Genomic DNA, 22937 nt, shown 5'->3' with positions numbered 1-22937 from the left:
GCCCTATGCAACTGCCTATATTGCCTATGCCTTAATCCGGCCATGGTTACAAGAACGGCATCTGCGATCCCAGAGCCCTGTTTCAGAAAGCAGGATTAGAGAAAACTCTGAGATGGTTAAACCTGAGGTGACGTAAACTCTGGATTTTCAGGTCCAGGTAGAGGGCTCATTTAAACTCTGGGTCAGTTACCATGGTAACTAACTCTGTGAACCTAACCTGCTGGTTGGCAGGTTTTCTTCAACAAACCCTGAGTTTCTCTCGGTCTCCTCCCTCTTACAGAGCCAGACACACTTCATTTCCACGTTCATTTAGGCTGTATCAAAGCGGGTATCGAAGCCCATTAATTTGCAGAGTTTTGCATCAGAATTTAAAGATATTAGCCTAGATTGTTACCAAAGAACATATATTGCCGAGAATTAAAAGTTCATTATATGTTCCATTGCAACGCCAGCGCCCAGCAGCAGACCTACGCCTCTGCCATTTTAGACTGTAATCAAGTCAACTACCACAATGATGCCAGTGAAACGTCCGCCTACAAAGAGCCGTCCAAAAGTTAAACAATATTATTTCTATTCTATTGTCATATATTTAATGTCTCTACCGAAATAGCCTGTGTTGAACAATAGAAATACTATAAATATGCATACTATTTACCTACTTATTTATCTATTAAACCTTTTGCCCGGCCGCTTCCCAGAGGAGCATTAAGTGAACGATGGATGTAAATGGAAAGTATCCAGCAGACAGATTTTGAGAGCAATCTCAAACTTTTTCATATCAAGGACCTCCAAAATGGATGTACAATAGACCACAGAACATGGATGTATAAGAGGATGTGCCCTGTGCATTTGCCCTACTTGTTAGTGAATAGCCTACAACTACATAGCCGGTTGTTTGGGAACAGAGATGTTAATACATCCACCACGGTACAGGTATACAGCATACAGCCCATGGTTTATTATTAGATAATAAAAGTGATGAATAACAGTCGGTATCCTTTATTACATCTAGCAGGAAGCCGGCAGAACCGGATGTCATATGAACGTTCAGGGTGGTGCAGTCCCGTGGGTCTGATGCACGTTCATTATGCCGAAAATAACTCTGCATTCAGCTATTAGTTCATTTCAAACTGACTCTGATCAGAAGTTCTGGAACCCAAAACTCTGAGTTTCCGACCTCAGGATTAGTCAACTCAGAGTTCAGGCTTAGGCTCAGAGTTTGTTAAACCTGCTTTCTGAAACGTGGCAAAGATCTCGCTTGGTTTTTGTTATCAAGTGTTTTCACTTGAAAGTATTTCTCCTTTTCGCAGGACATGAGCCTGCGTGTTCATTTGACCTCTGTGAGAGCAGCTTATTCATGTGTATCCACTGTTCTCCAGAAAGTGGCTCCATTGTCTCCAGATCTTTTCACTGCCGAGGTCTGTCCTAATGAAATGACTTGATGGATTTTCCTTAAGCCATGGGCTCTTAGCGGGGCTGAAACAATAATTGCGTGGATCAGTTTTGTTCTTCGTCCCTTTGATAGATTCCCAATCCCTTCCCACTGGGTTTTTCTCTCTCCCTTGTAATGGCTCCTCCTTACATTTCTTTCAGATTTGCTCTGTGGTCGAGGGTATTGACTGAGTGGAGCGGGGCTGGAAAGAGACATATATGGTCATTGAGCTGCAGTCGCATCCTGTTGCGTTTGAACATCACACTCTCCTCACCACATTGTGCCACTCAGCATTAGTGGATATTCTGTTGTTGTTTTTCTCGCAGGGCATGAAACTGCGAATGTGTTTTGAATATAACACAATCCTCTTCACTTGTGCTTTACCTTTAACCTTCTCTGAGCTGTAACGCACCTTAAAAAAAGGATACGTCCTCCTTGTGTCAGTTTAGATGTGCCCCTCTTTGGTCTCAATTATTGTCTGATGGGATTTCTAATGGTATGTCATGTCAGAGTGGATCTTTTTGGCACCTTTCTTTATCACACACAGCCTTCCCTGCAGCTGACAGCAGAGTAATGAAAAAGTGGAATCACTTGTCAGATGCATTTCATAACATCAGCTTGTAGCCTGAGGTTTATCAAAAGGGTTTTTTATAGCAAAATGTCACAAGGTAAAGGTACGAGGGTATGTTTATTTGATGTAAAGTGGCTGTGATGGATTATTGTAGTGTCACTGTAGCACTAATTACTCCAATTATTGCCATGTGACAAATAAAGCCATGTACTTTAAAATGCCTTATGGATGTTGGGTGAAAGAAATTGCATTTCAATTGACACACTGTCGAGGAAAGTTAATGGATTATCAGCCAGTTGGGAGTCTGCATGCAGCTCTCCATCAATGACGTAGGAGGCGGCTGTCTGAATATGTGCCTTGTATACTGGGCAGCACTGGTAAACATGGTCAGCATGCTAACTGGAGACATGAAGGTCAGAAAAGACGAAGCATTTGTGGCACTTGGAGCTTGGTGTCAGTTTGTTTAAACAAGATGCAGCTGATGTATCGTAGTACTTCCTCAGCACATGTCATACAACATGAAGCTGTGGCTTAGATCACAGGGAAAGATTTTTTAACCCATTTGTGCCCAAAGCCTATAATTAGTATGATAAAGAAAATGCCACAACATTTGTTCTGATTGGTCAAAAGTCTTGAAATTTGGTGCGGACATGGGCAAGTATCTATTTTTCTTCAATTAAGAACAAATTCTTATTTACAATGGCGGTCTGGCAAAAGGCGGAGTCTCTTGAGGGAAGGGAGTAGGTGGTAAAAAGAAATGTCAAAAGTTAAAAAGACAACACTGGCATACTTGACAAGCATTACATATGACAACAGGCATTACATAAAAGAAAAATGCAGACAGGCACACAATCAAAAGACAGTACCAGACAAACAGTATCAGGCAATACAACAACATAACAAGAGTAGCAAGTAGCAAAGACAAACAATCACAACAAGCTTTACATTTAACCGCAAGCACTACATAAAAGACATGCAGACTAGTACACAAGCATCGGGCAGTAGCAGACAAACAGCATCAGGAAATACAACAACAGATCAAGAGTAGCATATACAGAGCAGTGGACAGACTGCAAAAACATGCATGGGATAACATTAAGCAGCAGACAGACCAAGCTTAGGGAATATTACAGTATTTGGTTGGGAAACAGCTGCATGTCAGCCAGAATGTCCATAATAGAGTTTGGGCAAGTATCTAACAGTACACCTTTGCAATTTGTAGATGAAATGAAAAATCACACTTTTATTAATAGTCAAAACCAGGATTTTTGAAAAATGAAAATAAATAAATAATGCAAACATTGTTTATTAGATGTTTTCCATATGAAATATGATTTTACACTGTGTGCATATCTTTGATATTCAACTTATTATGAGTTAATGGATACCAAATACTTGACTGTGCTCCTTGTAGTTTCTGAGATACAGCCATTTTCTTATCATGGAGTATTTGGGCACATGGGACTACTGTTTTTTCCTAAAGTATAATGGAGTCTGGAGCAAAAACAGTATGCGTCCGAATACTAGATATAGTATGATAAGAAAAACTTATCATGGTTTGACCGATTTTGATATTTTTTTCCACATTTGTGCTAATAGGCAAGCCCAGGGAACACTTCCACCAAAAGAAATTAAACATTTCAGTTGTGGGCACAAATGTGTTAAAGACCTCATCTCCCAACAAAGAGATTTTTGTTTTATAGAGGTTAGTCCTCTTACATCTTACCTCAACACACTCTAATCTATAGTACATTTATTCACCCCTCTGTATTTGGCAAACCTACAACAGCATATTTATCTTTCTGCCACCCACTCAAGCCTTGCAAACACTGACTGAGATAAATGAAACAGTGAAGTTTTTTTTTCCAAACATGAGACCTATATTCCACCACGGAAAGTCGTACCATGTGAATAATAAAATAAAGGTCACATAGTCAATTATTTATCATCAGTTTTATTTATAATTAGGGCTGTCAAAGTTAACGCGTTAACGCAAATTTGTTTTATCGCCACCAATTTTTTTAACGCAACTTGTGATTTTTAGGTTGTAGCGGCCTCAGTTTTAGAGCTAGAGTGAAGAAATTGGCATCATATGAAACTAGAAAACCTAAAGCTGGGGACACACCAACCCGACATCAGAGAACTAGCGGGGACGAAGGCCGCCTGTTGCGTCGCCTCATTTGCCTTTGTCACGTTTTTAATCATGATTAACTATGGACAATAATGATTAGATATATAATCGATTGAAAGCCCTAATTTTAATTCCTTCAAGTTAATCTATATTGTCAAAAGAAAAATCACTTAAATAAATCAAACGTTCCTTCAAAATGTCCCAACTATGTATTACAGCTATGCTTTAATTACTTGATACCAATCAAAAGTTTCACCATCTGGAAACATCTGTTTTACGTCCACAACTTTCTCCAGTTACTGTGTCTTCTGATCATTAAATGAGTGGTTGGAGATGACTCACTCTGAAGACTGAAGCCACATACGTCAGACTCTCATTAACTGTCAGCAGTAGGCACAGTTAAAGTCAAAACATTACTAGGCCTATGGTAAATGTGGCCATGCATGTAAATCATTGAGTTGAGTATTCTTTAAAAACATCGCTTGGTATTCACATGTAAATAAACGCCTCGTGGGCTGCTGTCTTGTCTTGAATTTTGATTAGGAATGAAATCACAAAATCTGGAGCATTTTTTTACCCTCTGATCTATTTTTAAGCACAAAGTGAAGCCGAATTCCCTCCTCTGAGTCTTGCTTGTTGTTTGATGCGGAGCAGCATTACTCAGCAGTGGATGGGACTCGAGACATGAAGCTACACTTGTAGGAGCAGCCTCTGCATCAAATGAAAGCTATGATGCAGCTGCAAGAGAAGGGACTCTTGTGTATGTGTAGTTTTTTTATAAGTTAAGTGCCTCTGTGAGGAATAATCGTCTCTTTATTGTACATCTGTCTTCCTTTTTTCCTCTCTCTATCCCGTTCTGCATAAAAATCTGAAATTTACAGATAAAACGGTGACTAAATTTGAAGAAGACATACATCTCTAGTGCATATACACAACCTGAGATGGTGTCAACGCACATATCATTCCACTACATATATTTCGACCCATCTGCTGATTATTCTGTGCTGGAAAGGTGGATCTTATAGATCTTATAGCTGGACTCTGGTCTCATCTATTCACGTAAAGGCCAGATCGAATTAAGCCCTCAAGTGCCTTTATTGCTTTGAATCTGGAACATGGTGCTTATAGGATATGCAGAGTGCTGCCAGGCGATTATCTATTATTGCAGCAGAGAAGCCTAGTACATTTTGATTGGTACTTGTGTGGAGCACAGGGACAAGGGTCTGTGCTTATTTCTACATTTCTGACGCTGATTGGCAAATCTGCAGAACCAAGAAATGGTCACGACCAGGGTTCATTGCAATAAGCTGTAATATTACTGGTGTATAAATTGCATTACATTCATTTGGCAGATGCATTGGTCCAAAGCGACTTACAATGCAGAAGTAAAATATGGCATACTTTTTTGATGCTATTAATTTTTTTTTACCCACGTCATCAAAACCCCATATTTAATAATTTAGATTTTTAGCCTTGTTTGCGGTGTGGATCTAGGGATGGCAGTGTCGGACAGAAATCTCTCATTAACTATTTGATGGACTGCCATGACATTTTGTACAGACACTCATGATCCCCAGAGGATGAAGCCGGCTCACTTAAGTAATCCCCTGACTTTTCCTCTAGCGCCACCAGGTTGACACAGGTTGACACAGGTTGATATTTTTGTTGCCAGATTGCCAAAAAGATATAAATTGCCGTCAGAGGATGAATGCTGATGACTTTGGTGATCCACTGATCTCTAGTGTCATCAGCCAGCCCGGTCGCACAAAAAAGTATATGGATGACGCAATAATTCACAAGGCATTTAGTGTGTAATAAGAATACCATTCTTGCTTTTGGCGTGTCATTTGAACGCCATGTAGTCTGTACTGACTGCAATGTTAATGTATCCACATGAATATGCTACGCTCAGAGGTAGTGACGTAGAATAAAAAGTGAGAGAGACTGCTTATGATGGGTGGGAGGGGAGGTGAATGGTCCCAAACACAGGACTTTCAATCAGGAGACTGGTGTTCGAGACTGGTGTTTTGCTTTGTAAGTTATGTTAGTGACGTGTTTTGTAGTGATGTTTATGACACCTTTTCCATACTTATGTTACATTGTTTCTGTACGTAGTTTACTTAGTTTACATACTTATTTTAAACCTGCAGTAGGCAGAATATTTTTGGCATAATTGGGCAAAAAATCCACAATAACCGTTCAGCATATTGTAATTCAAGTGTTCTGAGACAAAACTAGACTTCACCTCCTCATGGCTATGCTTTCAGGCTTTAGAAAATCTAGCCCGTGACGGGAGACTTTGGCCAATCACAGGTCATTTCAGAGAGAGAGTGTTCCTACTGGCTATTCAGTCAACGGAGGCAGCTGTCAATCACTCGCGAATTCCGATCTAACGGCCAAACTAGGCAGCGCTGATCAAATATAAATCCATATTCTGTTATTGTAATGCCTATTTCTTGTGTAAAATGTTTTCAGAAACATCTTGTAGTGTACTGTTTAGCTGTAAAATTAGAAAGTTTGTACTGGTTGGTGGACGGTGCTTGGTATTTCTTCAACTGATCTCAACATGTTTCTGAAAACATTTGAGGCGAGAAATGGGCATTACAGTAACAGAATATTGATTCATATTTGATCAGCGCTGCCTAGTTTGATCGGACTTCACGAGTGACTGGCAGCTGCTCAGAGACGACAAGCTCCAGCTCAGGTCTGATTGGTTGTTTTCTTCCAGTCTGTAAAATCTTGCAGATGCCATTAGGAGCACTGGAGGACACAGAGGCACATGACTTTTTTTTAGATTACCTGTCTCATGCACTACTTTTCCCCAAGCCTAACCTAACTAAGTGGTTTTGTTGCCCAAACCTAACTGAAGACTTTACCATAGTTTTGTGTTGCGTGGTGTAAAAATGACACGTAGAAAATGGCATAGAAATGATGTACGAAAAGCCTGAAAAAACATGGAATATTCTTGCAATGTCGTGCTATCTATATGCCTTCCCATGGGTTACATCAGCTTGGGTTACATCAGCAGGATGACATTTGTAGTTCAGAGTGAAATGTCTCAGCAACTATTGGATGGATTACAATGTAATTTAATGCAGACAAGTTAAGCTGTAGACATGGCCCATGGAGCAGACTTTGCCCTTATGGTGGATTACCCTCTGAATCCAGTTTTGATGATCTTCATGACTCCAGTATCTCCTCTTTGAATTGAAACAATTGATGCTGATGAAACCTTTTCCAAAGGTGTTGGATAAAATCAAAAGACTAAAATCAAAGCTGTTTGTCTGAAGTCCTTAAATGTCCTCAAAACATAGCATATTAGAGGTTTGAGACTTTCACTTGAAGGCAATGATACTCTTTAAACACTGCTGCAACTTTTTTCAACTCACAGCAAAAACAAATACTGCATTCCTGGACAAAAATAGATGGTCTTAATTTATTGGTCCATGTGAGCAGGGCAGGCTGTTTGGTCGAGGGATGGGGAATACCGAGACTTCTGGGTCCAACATTCCCATCATTCACATTATATGCCTGTAGTCTGGCCGATAGCTCCACTGGCAGAGTTATGGACGGGCCAGTCAGAGGTTGAGGCCAAAGAAAACAAGAGACTGAGAGTAAAAGAGAAATTAAGGCAGAATGGAAACGCATATCTACAGTATTCATTAACATTTCATGTTTTGGTTGCTGTGAAGTGATTTGTGGTGTTTGAACACCGACTGATATGTAACACCTGTTATGGTATGATTAAAGAGCAAACCTGAGGGAGCTTACGATGATACGCCTTGTTTGCTCTTTAGTTGGCATAAAGACATTTTTAACAATCAGTTAAGTTTTCTCATTTAGTTGTGGATGATTCATTACTTTACTTACTTATGAAAATAAGTTGCTGTGCACGTGTGACTCCAGTTACTCTGGATGTTCCGACGGCCACTTTCTTTAACTACGCAGTCTGTTCAAAAATACAAATTCATCCATCTTTGCTCTTTGCTTCTTAAATTCTCATGACTTAATACAAGTTATTAGGCACACGTTTTTCCAAATTTATTTCAGCTGTGTGAAATTTCTTAGTGTTTGAGTTTACTTATTTAAAGGGGACGTATCATGTTCATTTTCTGACTCATTTTGGTTACTAGAACATGTTACATGCTTTAATGTAAAAGAAACCCATAATTTTTCTCATACTGTCTATCTGAATATACCTTTATTCCCTCTGTCTGAAACGCTCCATTTTAGCGCCTGTCTCTTTTAAAACATTTTTTTTTAAAAGTCCAGTTTGCTCTGATTGGCTAGCGAGAAAAATGGTGGTTCATTCCAATGAGCCTGCATGTAACATAGGAAGGGGAGCCAAATCTGAATGGATTGTTAAATCACGTTTTTTTTTATGCAGCCCACAAAAAACTGACTGGGTTGACTTAATTCCCAGCTTGTGGGTTGGTACCAGTGGGCAACTCTGGGGTCTGAAAAATGAAGCCAGTGCGGAAGTGTTTTAAACCTGAATTCTTTCTAATAGCCAGCAGGGGGCGACTCCTCCGGTTGCAAAAGTCTGATTGTATAGAAGTCTGAGAAAATGACTCTACTTGTCACTTGATTTATTACCTTGGTAAACATTGTAAACATGAGTTTATGGTCTCATTCGCTAGTTTCAAGTCTTCTTCAATACAGCATGATGTTCATTTAGTAAATTATTATTTCCATTTAGAGTCAAATAGACGATAAAGCAGGGTATGCTTTAGGGCGTGGCTACTTTGTGATTGACAGATCACTACCATTGTCCGGTCTGGGAGTTGTCTGTGTTTTCGTCTTACAGCTTTAAGCCTTTCATAGTGTGTTTTCAGTTCATGAAAGTTAATTGTAACATTTTGGTCGGCTAAGAATCTCTTATTCAGAAACCCTTTTGTGTCACTTCTGGTTAAAAAAATCCAGGAGGACGACGGCCAAAAACCAAGATGGCAAACATCAAAATACCCAACTCAAGGCTTCAAAACGGCAGTCCACAAACCAATGGGTGATTTCATGGTGACTATGTCCACTACTTACTGTATATACTGTCTATGGTATACACTCCAGATAACATGTCCACAAGCTCAATGCTGAAAAAGAGAGTTTTTCATGATATGTCCCCTTTAAATTCTCATGACTTAAGAAAGTTAGTATAGGCACAAGTTTTTCCAAAATCTATTTCAGCTTTGTGAAATTTCAGTATATTTATTTAATGTTTTAGCGAGGATATTTTGTGTTTTCTAGTGTGTTCTTAGCAAGTTTTGCATCGGAGTCATACCCAGCTGCTTGCATTTAGACAAACCCTTTGTATCTTTCTATTTGGCATATTTGACATAAGGAATTGTATTGGCTTGCACAATAAAGTCAGCCATAGAGACAGCGGCTGAACTGTGACTGTGTCAGATTGTAATTTAAGAGACATGATTGAAATGGTACGCTAGATGCATTTTCACATGCCAGTATTTCTGCATTTATAGCTCACAAAACACAACAAACACTTGGCATCTCAAATGTCCCCTGAGAAATGTTACTTCATACAGTCTGTGATGAGGGTCTCGAAGAACCACTCCTGCCCTGACATGATCGGGGTTGTGTGAAGTCAGACATTGCACTGGTCTTCCCTGCCTTCCTCCTACGTGCTGTGGCTTAATCACAACGTCTTTGCACAGCGTTTTGTGTACAGCAGGTTTGTGTCTGCCTCTCACCCACTCACTGAGTCTCCCCAGGAGATTAGATATGCGCACACCTCCAGACTGGGGATCCTTCCAATTCTGAAGACTGTCCACTAATTGCCCTTGATTGGCAAGTATACAGTGCTATGATAAATGCAGCGTTTTCCCTTCTTGGAGAATAATAAAAAACAGTGGAGGCAGCGGTGATGGGTGACAAGTCATGATTGTCTCATGTTTTTGATGGAGACAGAATAGACATTGTTACAGGCACTTGTGGGGTAAATGGAAAGAAGGAGGTAAACCAGAGACTTTGTGAAAGATACATGATAGAGATTTGGTTAATGCTAAAGATGAGGAGGATGGAGGATGCAGATTCCCAGGATCTTTTAGCATTGTCACAGCTGCACGAACTTGGTGAGGTAATGCCTACTGTCCTCTCTTTTTCTTGGCTCCTTTTCTTCTTCTCCCACTCCCTATAGCAGCTCTACAATTTAAAAAAAGTCTTTAACTCACAGCCCCGATGCTTTTGTAAAAAAAGTCTTTGTTCTGCTGCCACATCAACAGCAGCAGTCGGTGGGCGGAACACATCTTAAATGATTTTTCAAAATTAATTATTCCTTCTCCTTGACTTAATCAGCGTGGGAGAATAAAGGTGTTAAGATCTGGCAGACGTGTCTTTTGGTTAAGCATTGTTCAAGTATAGCTGAACTGTCTGTTCAGGTCATGTAGCAATGAATGCAGACATTAATAGATGTGCAGGAAGAAACTGCGAGGTTTTAAAATGTCAAAATGCACAGCATTTATTGCAATATATAATCACAAATGTTTTTAGCAAAAATCAGACACAAATAAATAGATTTCAAACCTTTTAAAGGCTTCATACTGTCACAGTCAAAGTAAAAACACAACATCCTGATTTGCCAGCGTTGTCAAAATGAATAATTTTTACAACACAGACGGAATGTTAATTACACATCACTGAATAGTTGCTACCACATTCGAAGAATACTTTACCCTGTTTTGCCCGATGAACAATACAATGTTGTGGTATTACAAATAAACCTGACTCGAAACTTTCTTAACAATGCGACCAGACTGCGTAACAGACTTTATCATCACAGCACAGAATACCAAGAAAATGACAGAATGTGAGGTTAATTAAATCAGAGAGCTCGTAGTCTAAAAGGCACTTTAGAAGTCAGGCCTTTCAGCTATAACATACAGTCATTTAAATTAAACCATGTGCATACAGCATGGCTGTACTGTCAAAATGATCTTCTCTTTTAAGGCCCTGACACACAAAGCCGACGGTCGGCCGTCGGACAGTTTGGGGCCGTTGGTAAGCGTCTGTGGGCCTAGGTTTTGTGGTGTGTCCCGCATCGTCGGCTCTAGTCTGCCCGTGTCGGAGGCTTTTCAGCAGATTCAGCATGTTGAATCAGCAGCGGCTGTTCAGCTTAAACGAATCAGTGCACGAGAAGAGTAACAGAAGTGAGGAAAGCAAGCCAACGAGTAAAGTCAAGAGGGCGCACATTGAAGGCTTTTCATCTTCTCCACTACTATTTTCACAACGACATGGCCAGTGACGTGAGGCGATGCAATTGTTGGCCTTCATCACTGCTAATTCTATGATGTCAGCTTGGTGTGTCTGGGCCAGTGGGTCATTGATTTTTTTTTTTTACACTATATAATGTAGAACTATAGGACTTGAGGTATGAAAATGCTCTTGGTTTTACACTTGTTACTGATTTGACCGAACCTTTAACAGCATCAGAGAATGTTAATACTTAATATCTAGATGTTGTCTAGTGTTAGTCCACACCTAACACCTGCTAATCCATGTGATAACAGGCTTCTGTGTCCTTAGGTCTGGAGGTGCGGGGCTACACTTCTGTTCACACTTGGATTGTAGTTTGTGCCTTTAAAGATCCAGTGTGTAGGATTTAGGAGGATTTACTGTATTAGCAGAAATTAATATAATATTCAAAACTATATTTTCATTAGTGTATAATCACCGGAAACTAAGAATTGTTTTGGTTTCGTTAGCTTGGAATGAGCCCTTCATATCTACATAGGGAGCAGGTCCTCTTCACCGAGTCCGCCATGTTGCTCCGCCATGTTTCTACAGTAGCCCAGAACTGACAAACCAAACACTGGCTCTAGAGAGAGCCTTTTGTGTTTTTAACGTTACCTGAAGGCCACCGTAGTTCCCCGACACGCTTGAAAAGGGAGGGGTGAGCGGAGGAGTATTGAGTTGGTCGCAATCTGCAACCTCACCACTAGATGCTAAATCCTACATACTGGACCTTTTAAAGACACAATTAACAAATAGTCACCTTAATGTTGCTTTCCATCTTACAAGGCGTATTTGACACACATTTACCAGTATGCTACAAAATTCTCATGATAAACTGTCACTCTTTGCAGAAAAAGATGATATTACACTTAATGCCATTACACTCTACACACACAACCTACAAAAGTGGTTGGTATATTCTTCTTTAAAGGATATTCCATATTTTTCAATGAATTGATCCTACTGACAATTATTTCCTGTATAGCCAAAGCCTTATATCTAGTCCTGAGACCTCCAAAACTATTAAAAAAAAAAAATACATCTATGAGCCATACTGTTGTAGTGATTGACGTGTTCCTTCATTACCATGAACATGGGCACTGTAGTTTATGTTGAGTTGATCTTGTAAGCAGTCCTGCTGCTGTTAATATTCACTAGTGTATTTTCCATTTTTTTTGTTTTACACTGAATCAAATGTTTTATGGTCACTATTCATCTTGTAGCTGGTTGGCTTGGTTCCACGCTTAAAACTCTTTATATAAGAATTTTCTGAAATGTCAATGGAGTAAATGAATGGGAAATTCACACCGTTCAAAAAGTGGGCGGTCACTGTTGAGCTCCATGAGAAGAATATAGACTATTGCCAGCCTTGTCCTTCAACAAATAATTAGGTGAAAAGCTCACTCTGATGTTATACCATCCACCCAATTAAACTGTTGTCAGGCTATTAAATAAGCGTTATCAGTCGCTATAAGCCCCATAGATGTGGGTTATTTGGAGCCTACTACGCCTACTAGTAGTTTTTATCGCCTATTCACATAATAATAAAAACCAATAGTAGGTTTTGTCATCTATTCACATGGTTGACCACCAAAAGAAGGTATAAAAGAACATGACAGCAACCTCTAGCGACCATAGTAATTATGTCAGGAGCAGAAGTGGAAGTCAGTTGCTGTAGTATAGACAGTGTGAAACTGGAGGTAGGGGATGAAAACACAGGGCTTTCACCCAGGAGGCTGAAGTTTGCATCCCGGTTGAAACCAACAATGTGTAGTTGTTTTTGTGTTAGTACATTTTAGCCCGAAACACAATGTTTTCCCTAAACTTAACAAAGTTTTTTTTTTTTGCCTAAACCTAAAGTAGTTGTAGTTTTGTTGCCTAAACCTAAAGAAGCCTTTTTGTTCGTGTTCAAAAGGTGACATTTCATTAAGTTTTACAACATGAACGTGTTGCTTTTAAGTTTCGCTTTCACTTTCACAACATAGTAGGCGTAGTAGGCCCCTTATGACACATCTATGGTGCTTATAGCGACTGATAATGCCTATTTAATGGCTTGATAACAGTCGAATCACACAGAGCTCAATCTACTGTCACGTTAACCTCAAAGAAACAGTAAAAGTAACGGTCAAGTACCCTAATTGTCTCTTAAAGTGATGACCTTCACTGTGGCTTGTTGGCAGCTGGTTGCACATTGTTGGTTGTGTTGGAGGTGCTGCTCCTCCCAGCACCGTTCTCCATCCTGAGGGATGAGGAGTTGAGTGGACTCCTCTTGAGGACTTTGTTCGCCAGGAGGTTGCAGGTCTTCCTGTACTGGTTGCGCAGCAGCGAGTAGACAAACGGGTCGCTGGCTGCCTTGCTGTAGGCCAAACATTTGGACAGCACACCCCAGTGAGGGCTTATGGGCCATGGGGAGAAGAGCTCTACAATTCTACATCAAATAAAGACAAAAGAGGGGGGAAAAAAATCACACACCATCCATGAACAAAGTGCATGCCAATTCTTAGATCAGTGGAAGTAGAGTGGAATACATCTAAAGCAAATGACCCCTCCCCCAGTGTTGTAATATGGTGGAAAATGTCATCATTTCACTTCACTGAAATGTCACCACCGTGTTTGGGAATGTGAACTGATGGGTGTCAGTTTTGCAGTTTAAAGACTGGTTAAAACAATTTCACAACAAATCCAGTGCCTCATGTCCTAATAAATCAAATTAACAAAAAAATTCAAAACCAGCCGGAGCATTGTTTTCTCTTTAATCTGTCTTTTTAATTAGCGTGATCTCCTTAGATCCTAACATGTCTCACCACTACATGGCTCCTAATGCGCTTTCTTTCTACAATTCTAACAGCTTCTGACAGGTTGCCACCTCTAATACTGGGGCTAATACTAATGAGAGCCAGCGATACCATCACTGGCTCATTTGCTATCCCCTAGTCTCTCTCCCTTTCATCTCCCCAGTTGTGGAAACTCAGTGACAAGGATTAAAAATGTGCGTAGAACCAACAAGCTATAAAAAGGAAGCAGTTGAACAAGGTAACAAGACAGCATTGGAAATAATTATCGCCATCTGTAATGAAACGATAAGGCAAGTATAAGCACATTAGCAGCAACGAGGTACGTGAAAACCCAGAATCACTTTGTCAAATCGAAAAAAAAAATGTCCTGGGAGAGTTCTACTTATGAACAGGGCCGGCTCTAGCCTTTTTGGCAGCCTAGGCGAAATTCGGATTTGGAGCCACCCCCCAGAACCCTAACCCTAGCCCCGTAAACCACAACACACATCAGACATCACAATGGTTTTAGGACTGTATTTATTGTAATATAAATAAACAATTGGTCCCTGATATTGTTGGCAACCGCCTATATGCCCTATATGCCTTAAACTGGCCCTGCTTATGAAGTAGAAGGATGAAGATAATTTTGATATTTTATTTTTTTTTGCTGAGCAAAGACAAAATGTGCAGAATTCATCTCTCCTTGATGCTGTATATTAACCATTTCTTTTCAATCTTGTGATTCAAAAGACAGGGAAAGGAAGGAAACCTGTCCATGTTTTGATGATACTCTACATGGTGTAAAATACCTCACACAAAACCCATATACAATATTATAAATCTCTGCTCACCTTGTAATGACATAAGGGCTGAAGCACACCACGAATGTGCCGATGAAAGTGCTGATCTTCTTGGTGGCCCTCTGCCTCCTCCGCTTCTGCTCATCCAAGCATTTCTGCCGCACACTGCCAAAGCACACAGGCACCATTATCTACCCGCAGGAGGCATGATCAGAGACATAATGAAGCAGTCCGCGGAGAAAACATGTGGGATGAACGTGAAGAAAGAAAAAGCAGTGGACTGTGCCATGTTATCTCCTGAGGATTACACTGGATTCATTTCACACAACTGTGCAGACATCAACTATGACAATGGAGAGCAATTCAAAGTTTAATTATTGGACTAAGATCTGATAATGTTAAAGGGGAACACCACCTAAATTAAGAATTCCAATATGTTATTTCCATGGACTAGGAAGGTTCAATCAATATTTGTGAACATGAACTCCTCTCTCTCAAAGCCAGAAACCAGAGAAGTCTCAAACTTGTGATATCACAGGGTATAAACAATGAATGGGAGACTGATTTTGTGGACCGATAGCATGTTTGTTTCCTTTTTTTATACCCAAATGAGCTTTATTCTATTGTAGTGTCGTCAGTTGTGAAACAGAAAATGTTCCCATATACTCAAAACATTCCCCTGGGTGCTCTCATCTAGAACATCTTTCCCCATTCATTGTCTATGGAGCAGCTCCACACTTTATACCCTATGACACCACAGGTTTGAGTTTTAGCACTCTAGTTTTTGGATTTGGGAGAGAGTTGCTCATGTTTACTAATATTTTCGGACTGTCATAGACCATAGGAATAACATGTATGCATTTTGAAAAAGGCTGTAGTTCCCCTTTAACATTTCAATCATCATCAATGGAGCATTTTATATTCATGTGTAGTCACATAGAGGAATGCCCCAGAAAGTTTTGTGTTTTAAATTAGTTAAAAGTATTTTTTGACAGTATAGGAAAACAAATAAGTACTTTGATTATAGATTAATTATGTTTTTGCATATAACTGATTAACTGGCTAATACAGTGTATAGTGAAGAATGTGTATCAGAGGTGCCAGAATCCAAGGTGACATTTTTAGTGACAGTAATTATTATTGATTATCAAAATGTATTCTTTTTTCTGTCCATCAACTAATCGATTCAGCACTGTTTGCAAGGCAGAGAAGAGAAAAACCCACCACCATCATCTCCTGTTGGTGTTCTATATATAAACACATGCAAGTTTGGTCACTATTTTGCCTTAACCTTCTTTGGAGCATGTTCAGATTTTGCCACATGATCAAAATGCTGGACAAAAATGAAAGGGAATACAAATGCATTGAAAAGGACACATGGATCAGACTAGAGTTCACATCTCTAATGTTTGTTTACCTGGGGTGAATATCCACGAGCAGCACCAGCGTCTGCATGGTGATCACGTCGATGCGCTTACAGTGAAACCTCGCAACTTTCAGCACTTTCAAGTACGTTACGCACAACACGACCAGCGTGAGGAGGAAAGTGAGAGAGTGCAGAGCCACGTTGAAGACCACGAACTGCATCCCAGCTCCCTTCGCCCTGCCATTACACAATGTGCACGATGCGTAAAGGTGATGGTAGCCGACCCAGGAGCGCCAGGTGGCCACCGTGGAGAAGCAGAGCGAGTGGATCCAGGTATACATCAGCGCCATCACCGCGTCCCGGTGCCGGATCCTCGAGTGGTAGCTCAGGGGGAACACCACAGCCACCCATCTGTCGATGCTGAGAGCTGCCATGCTGAGCATCGCGTTAGTGGTGAGAAAAGTGTCCAGGAAACCCACGATCTGGCACAATCCTCCTCCTGGGTGGCCCATGGTGGTGATGAGTCCGACCAGAGTTAGAGGCATGTTGGACACGCTCAGCAACAGGTTGCAAAGCGTCAAGTTGAGGATAAACAGACCGGGTACCTGTCTGCGGATCTCCGGGTTGTACAGAAAGCAGATCAGCACCACCACGTTGGACAGCAGCGACACAATGATGATGCCCAACACCAAAACGGATGCAACTACGTCCGATGCGTCCATGATCGCTTCCTCTAAAAATATCCAGACTTTTGATGATGAGTGCATCCACAGTCCTCCTGATGATGCGAGCTATCATCGTGAGTTGCAGTCACAACATATATGAGTCCAATGCATGCTTGTCATGCTTTCCTTTCACTCCACCGGACTCCAAATGTCAATACTAGCCCATCCAACAGCAGCTTCAGCTATTAAGTCGCAGGGAATTCCTAGAGAGAGGATGCTCGTCTGATTATAATGAAGACATTTGGAAGTCCTTTTCATGGGATCACAGCAGGAGGATTTTTTCTCTGCAGTAGTTCCCAAGCCCCCCTTTTTGCCTCTGGGCTCATGCAGCTCAGGGTTTCCTGGCTGCGCAATTGCGCATTGACGCGATGGGAGCAGCTCTGAAGGAGGAACATGAAAGTACTTCAAGCTTTCAGGTCTCTGTAGCTATACTTATAATGTCTTCCCTGTCAGCCAGAGTCTTAAAGCACGTCGATGCAACCCCCTGTTTCAAAAATAGCTTTTTTTTAAGGGCAAAAAATAGAAGCACGACGCACGATTGCGTGTCTGCTGGTATGCTGATGTCAGAAGCATCACGTTGAACACAGCAGGTTTCTTGGTAATGAGATGGTTTTGTGCTAATAATAGTCTCTAGATGAAGTTAAGATAAGATAAGATGAATCTTTATTAATCCCCGGAGGGAAATTCAGGTGTCAAAGCAGCAACATCACACTGTTAAGAATTTCCCAGTAAAATAACAGTAAAGAACTGGCAGCAGGGTTGCCTTTATGTTACTGTAAAATTAACATTATTATACTGTCGCTGAAATTTACAGCTTTTTTACTGTTTATGAAAAATACAGTTTGAACTGTTTTTTTATAAATTAATTTCACAGTATTTTACAGTTAATTTACTGTTTAAAGATACATCATATAGCTGTTTTTCACCTTTCTTTTACATTATCTTACTGATTTGTTTTAATGCACTATTTAGGTTGTATTTTTTACATACATTTTAATAAACATTATTTTTTGCCTAGATGAATAGACTTAGCAGGTTACAGACAGGAATAGTCACACTAAATACAATTAAAGGCACTTGTTAGGAAAAAGGCTATAATAGACTTGTTGACACTTTTCCCAAAATGTGTGTCTCTAGCTGGCTACAAGCACAGAATGCAAACCATAACAACATGTGAGTGAAGAACAGAGCTAATTCACTGATTTTACAATCATGTACAATGTACAAGCCTCACATGTGCAGATCAGGTCCCAAAATTAAAAAAATGCTGCATGAAACTGTTACTGATGATACTTTAGACAGTTGATCAGCAGTAAAGTGCTGTTTTTTAAGAATGCATTATAGTTCAGTTAAAAAACAGCCTATGAGCGTAATTTAACAGGTTTTCTTTTGTATTAACAGTAATGCACTGTTTTTTAGCAATAACAGGTTAATACTGTGGAAATCCTGCTATAAATTAACAGCAATTGTTTACAGTGTAGCAAACACAGGAGAGGTAAAGGTACAAAAATTATAAAAACAATAATAGAGATATAAAAGATACAGAGTGAATGGGTGAACATCGTGTGTGCAGTCCGTCAATAAATAAATGTATGTGCAATAAATAAATGTAATATGTACATATGTGCAGTCTATAAAGTCTATTGTATATAGGATGTATAGCGTAAAGTAAGTGTAAAGTGTGCCAGTGGTTTGAGTATTAAAATCATACATTGTAATTCATTATTTTATTTTTTTCTAAGTCAGTGTCTGGCCAAAATCTCCATTTTCACTTTATATAATAAAATGTCTCAGCACCATTTACAGTTTAATCCACAGCTCAGAAATCATTGGGACAGAACAGGGAGACCCAGAGCCTCATCAGTGCAGTGTTTATCAAAGCCTTATATGGCGTTTTGCACTTTACTACTTCTGCATCCAGATTATTAGTCCACATGTACAGCATACCTCTGGTTTACAGCAACACTGTGTGTGTACAGCCTCCAGCCTTGCTAGGGAAAGCATACTGTGGTTTCTGGCCCATGGCCTAAAACATGCTGATGCTAATGTGTGTGTGTGTGTGTGTTGTCAGCAGGATGTGTGCGCCAGTGGAATTGGCCATAATGACCAACTTTGCTGTCATTTCTGCAGGAGTGTACACAAGTGCAAAGGTCAGTAGGATAGGGGTCATAAGGTCAAAAACAATCTGTGGTGGGAAAGGTAGCCTATTCAGTAAAAGTCTGAAAATATCACATAAGATGATGAGTATTATGAGCAAAATGTGCATTATGCAGAAAATTGGCCCATGCAACAGGCAAAGCCCCACCTGCTGGTAGCAAAAGTGGTAGGTCTACTGAGTAACTTATTCATTAATTAAAATAATTCTGGATGAATGCATGGCATAAATCATGATGTTATTTATCATTATTATACAATCTAAGCTCAGTGGCTGGATATATAATATTTAAATAGTGTTTTAAATGAGCTTGGCTCCAGAGCTTGGTATGTGTGGGTAGACCGTACAGACACTCAATGTGACAAAGAACATTTATTTCCCTGAAGTGAAATCTATCTATCTACCTCCAATTTTAAATCTCTTTTAAAAACACATTTTTATAAAAAAGGCTTTTTTAACTCCGTAAGGCAACAGATTGGTGTACCTTTTCCCACACCTTATATTGTCCTCTTTTGGCATAGTAACTTATTGTTTTGATACCACTGGTTACGGGTTTTAGTTTTCTCATTATTGGTCTTTATGTTTTGTTCTTATATTGTTTTTATTTTTTCTTTATTTCATTGTATCTCTGCAATCACTTTGAAACTATGTTTGGAAAGGTGCTGTACAAATAAAGATTATTAGTTTTTTTCTTTCTTTTCTTGTTTTTTTTTTACATGTATATATTTTTTCTTTTTTTCTTTTATTTCTTCCCTTTCCTCATAACAAAATAAAATAAAATGAAACATGGATAAAACAAAATGGAGAGAAAACTAAATAAAAAAAATAAAAAAATAGATAAATAACAAACAAAGAAATAAAGAAAACTTTAAAAAAGCCAACATAACTGGTAATATCATGTGACTGTCTGTGATTGCCTTTGGCAATGCAAGTGGGAGGGGCTTATTTACCCCTGTTGCACCGCTGCTATTTGATTGGCTGTTTGCTGAGTGACGTAGTCCTCAGTGGCTCGTAGTTGACAGAAATTAGTACAAGTGGGAAAAGAAGACGGTAACCATGGTCCCCATGAACAGATTATCTTTTACAGCACACATTTAAAAATCTGCCTTTTGAAGAATAACTCGAGATACCTGGCCAACAACAGACTTTCAGGATCTCAAGCATCTTTCCCAGAGGATTACCAAACATGACAGCAGCAAGGACAACGTGGTGAAACTGGGCTAACTCGGCTAACAGCTACTCAAACACCAACAGCCAGACGAACCAAGGCCTATGGAAGGGAGGCTGGGTCACACGTCATCAACGCGTCATATCTCAGGGGATATAACACCTCAGCATGAGAACAGGTATGTGCCCAGTGGGATTATCACCAATCAAAAACATGTTAAATGGCGCATTATGTCAAATTATGTAATTGTTTGTTTTTAGCATCTGTCTAAAACTGTCATTTTTTACACCTTAAAACGCCACATATTATTATCTGTCTGCAGGACAGATAATAATGCAATATTATATTTTTTAACAGTCTCTTCTGCACTAAATTCACTTTTTAACATTCTCTTCTGCACTAAATTCACTTTTTAACATTCTCTTCTGCACTAAATTCACTTTTTAACAGTCTCTTCTGCACTATATTCACTTTTTAACAGTCTCTTCTGCACTAAATTCACTTTTTAACATTCTCTTCTGCACTATATTCACTTTTTAACAGTCTCTTCTGCACTAAATTCACTTTTTAACAGTCTCTTCTGCACTATATTCACTTTTTAACAGTCTCTTCTGCACTATATTCACTTTTTAACAGTCTCTTCTGCACTATATTCACTTTTAACAGTCTCTTATGCACTATATTCACTTTTTAACAGTCTCTTCTGCACTATATTCACTTTTAACAGTCTCTTCTGCACTATATTCACTTTTTAACAGTCTCTTCTGCACTATATTCACTTTTTAACAGTCTCTTCTGCACTATATTCACTTTTTAACAGTCTCTTCTGCACTATATTCACTTTTAACAGTCTCTTCTGCACTATATTCACTTTTTAACAGTCTCTTCTGCACTATATTCACTTTTTAACAGTCTCTTCTGCACTATATTCACTTTTTAACAGTCTCTTCTGCACTATATTCACTTTTTAACAGTCTCTTATGCACTATATTCACTTTTTAACAGTCTCTTCTGCACTATATTCACTTTTTAACAGTCTCTTCTGCACTATATTCACTTTTTAACAGTTACTTCTGCACTATATTCACTTTTTAATAGTTGTGTATCACAGCTGTTACCCTGCACTATATCCAGTTTTAACAGTTTTCCTCATCTCCTTGTATTTTTATATCTGGTATATTTTTTTGTACTTTGTACTACTAACTTTTTTACTGCCTTTTTCAATAAAGTTACTATCTATCTATATGAAATGCTTATTGTTGTTATGGTTGCATTAATGTCTGAGCAGCATTGTAATGTTGCAGCTGATGGAGGCAGTTTATTCTATAGCAGTGTGTCATATTTTCTAAAGTGATCATATATTTTGTTTGTAAAATCTTCATTTCCAAATGACGTGAAGTGGAGTAAAAAGTGCATTCCCTTCTGTAAAGTAGCCTAAAAGGGAACGTCTAAGCACCTCAAAATTGTAAATAAGTAGCCTCAAGTACTTGCAGGGAATGAAATTAGCCCCTGCCAAATACAGGGTAAATGTTGGTTGTGGCAGGTCAAAATTTAAAGTCACCTGCCACCGTGGCAGATATATTAAGAAATATTATTTTTAAAAAAGCAATTCCTAAATTAAAAATAGTCAGGGATTAAGGTTACATGATCCATATTTCTACTGTCTATTACCACTGACTGAAAATATCAAAATAGAGAGTTTTGCAATAAAATGTTTTGTGATACTGTATTGATTCTCAAAAACCGTGTATTGATTTCTAATTAATAGTTTAAAAGCAAAGATTAACTCAGTCAATACTTTATTTTATTTGCAAAGAGATGCGTCCTCTGTGATAAAAGCAGATCCTACTATTCTGATTGCATAAAAAAGTTTATAAAAATTACTCAGATTGTATTCATATGGCGGTGTGTTCTTTATACAGTTTTCCTAAAATTACATTTTTTAAAAGTCGCAATATATTGCCTTGTTTACAGTACCTCAATATATTGAATCGTAACCCCTGTATCATGATATGTAGGCTATCGTATCGCCAGATTCTTGCCAAAACACAGCCCTGTTTACAATTCTAAAGCGTTCTACATAGAGTTCAGAAGTGGCAGACAAAAAAATTGTGTGGCTAGTAGAAATGTTCAGTGACCTGCCACAGTGGCATGTGAGGATTTAACTTAATTTTAGACCCTGAGTACTTGGGTTAATGTACTTAGTTGTACACCACTGATAATAACAGATCATACAGTATGGCTCTGTTGCTGTGATTGCAGTTCACTGCACATATCTCCTTCACAGTAACCTTGCTGATGGCTAAATAACTGTTCTAAAGCGTGATGCTTCAAGCATACTTCCTGATATAACTCTGCTCTATAAAGATAACAGGATTTCCACTTTCCAATTACATGCCCTGTGTGCAATAGCATGTAGAGCTTCAGTGTTGCTATTCAGTTGAATTTTTCCACTATTGTCAGGCAGCAGTAGTATTGATTACTGTGTTGCTGAATAGAGAAGATCTGGAGAAAATACTTTTTTATGGAAGACAGGATGCATACTGAGATTTACAATTTTTGCCAGAAAG

General features: G+C 39.1%; 1 protein-coding gene across 2 annotated transcripts; it reads right to left on the bottom strand.

Moving 5' to 3' along the window:
• Positions 1–6977: 6977 nt before the first annotated feature.
• LOC119496053 (G-protein coupled receptor 26-like) lies at positions 6978–17736 on the bottom strand. 2 transcript variants are annotated; one of them, XR_005208624.1, is made up of 4 exons: positions 16371–17736; positions 15005–15118; positions 13210–13807; positions 6978–6997 (listed from the first exon to the last, which is right to left on the bottom strand). XR_005208624.1 is itself a non-coding variant. In XM_037783095.1 (3 exons), exons 1-3 carry the CDS (start codon positions 17084–17086, stop codon positions 13540–13542), a joined length of 1098 nt encoding a protein of 365 aa, XP_037639023.1. In that variant the 5' UTR covers positions 17087–17736; the 3' UTR covers positions 13193–13539. The 2 variants fall into 2 exon arrangements, 1 of the variants encoding a protein (XP_037639023.1); XM_037783095.1 differs by lacking the exon at positions 6978–6997 and having other exon boundaries at positions 13193–13807.
• Between the last annotated feature and the right edge of the window lie 5201 nt (positions 17737–22937).

The sequence above is a fragment of the Sebastes umbrosus genome, chromosome 10 (genome assembly GCF_015220745.1).
Source record: "Sebastes umbrosus isolate fSebUmb1 chromosome 10, fSebUmb1.pri, whole genome shotgun sequence".
Classification (NCBI taxonomy): domain Eukaryota; kingdom Metazoa; phylum Chordata; class Actinopteri; order Perciformes; family Sebastidae; genus Sebastes; species Sebastes umbrosus.
This window is presented reverse-complemented; position numbering and strand designations above follow the sequence as displayed.

Excerpts from the sequence above, each read along its gene's own strand:
- LOC119496053 (XM_037783095.1), bottom strand. The coding sequence starts at position 17,086 with ATGCACTCATCATCAAAAGTCTGGATATTTTTAGAGGAAGCGATCATG. Across the intron at positions 15,119-16,370 it reads CTCGTGGATATTCACCCCAG|TGTGCGGCAGAAATGCTTGG; the intron begins GTAAACAAACAT and ends GTGCTTTGGCAG. Across the intron at positions 13,808-15,004 it reads AGCCCTTATGTCATTACAAG|AATTGTAGAGCTCTTCTCCC; the intron begins GTGAGCAGAGAT and ends TATTTGATGTAG.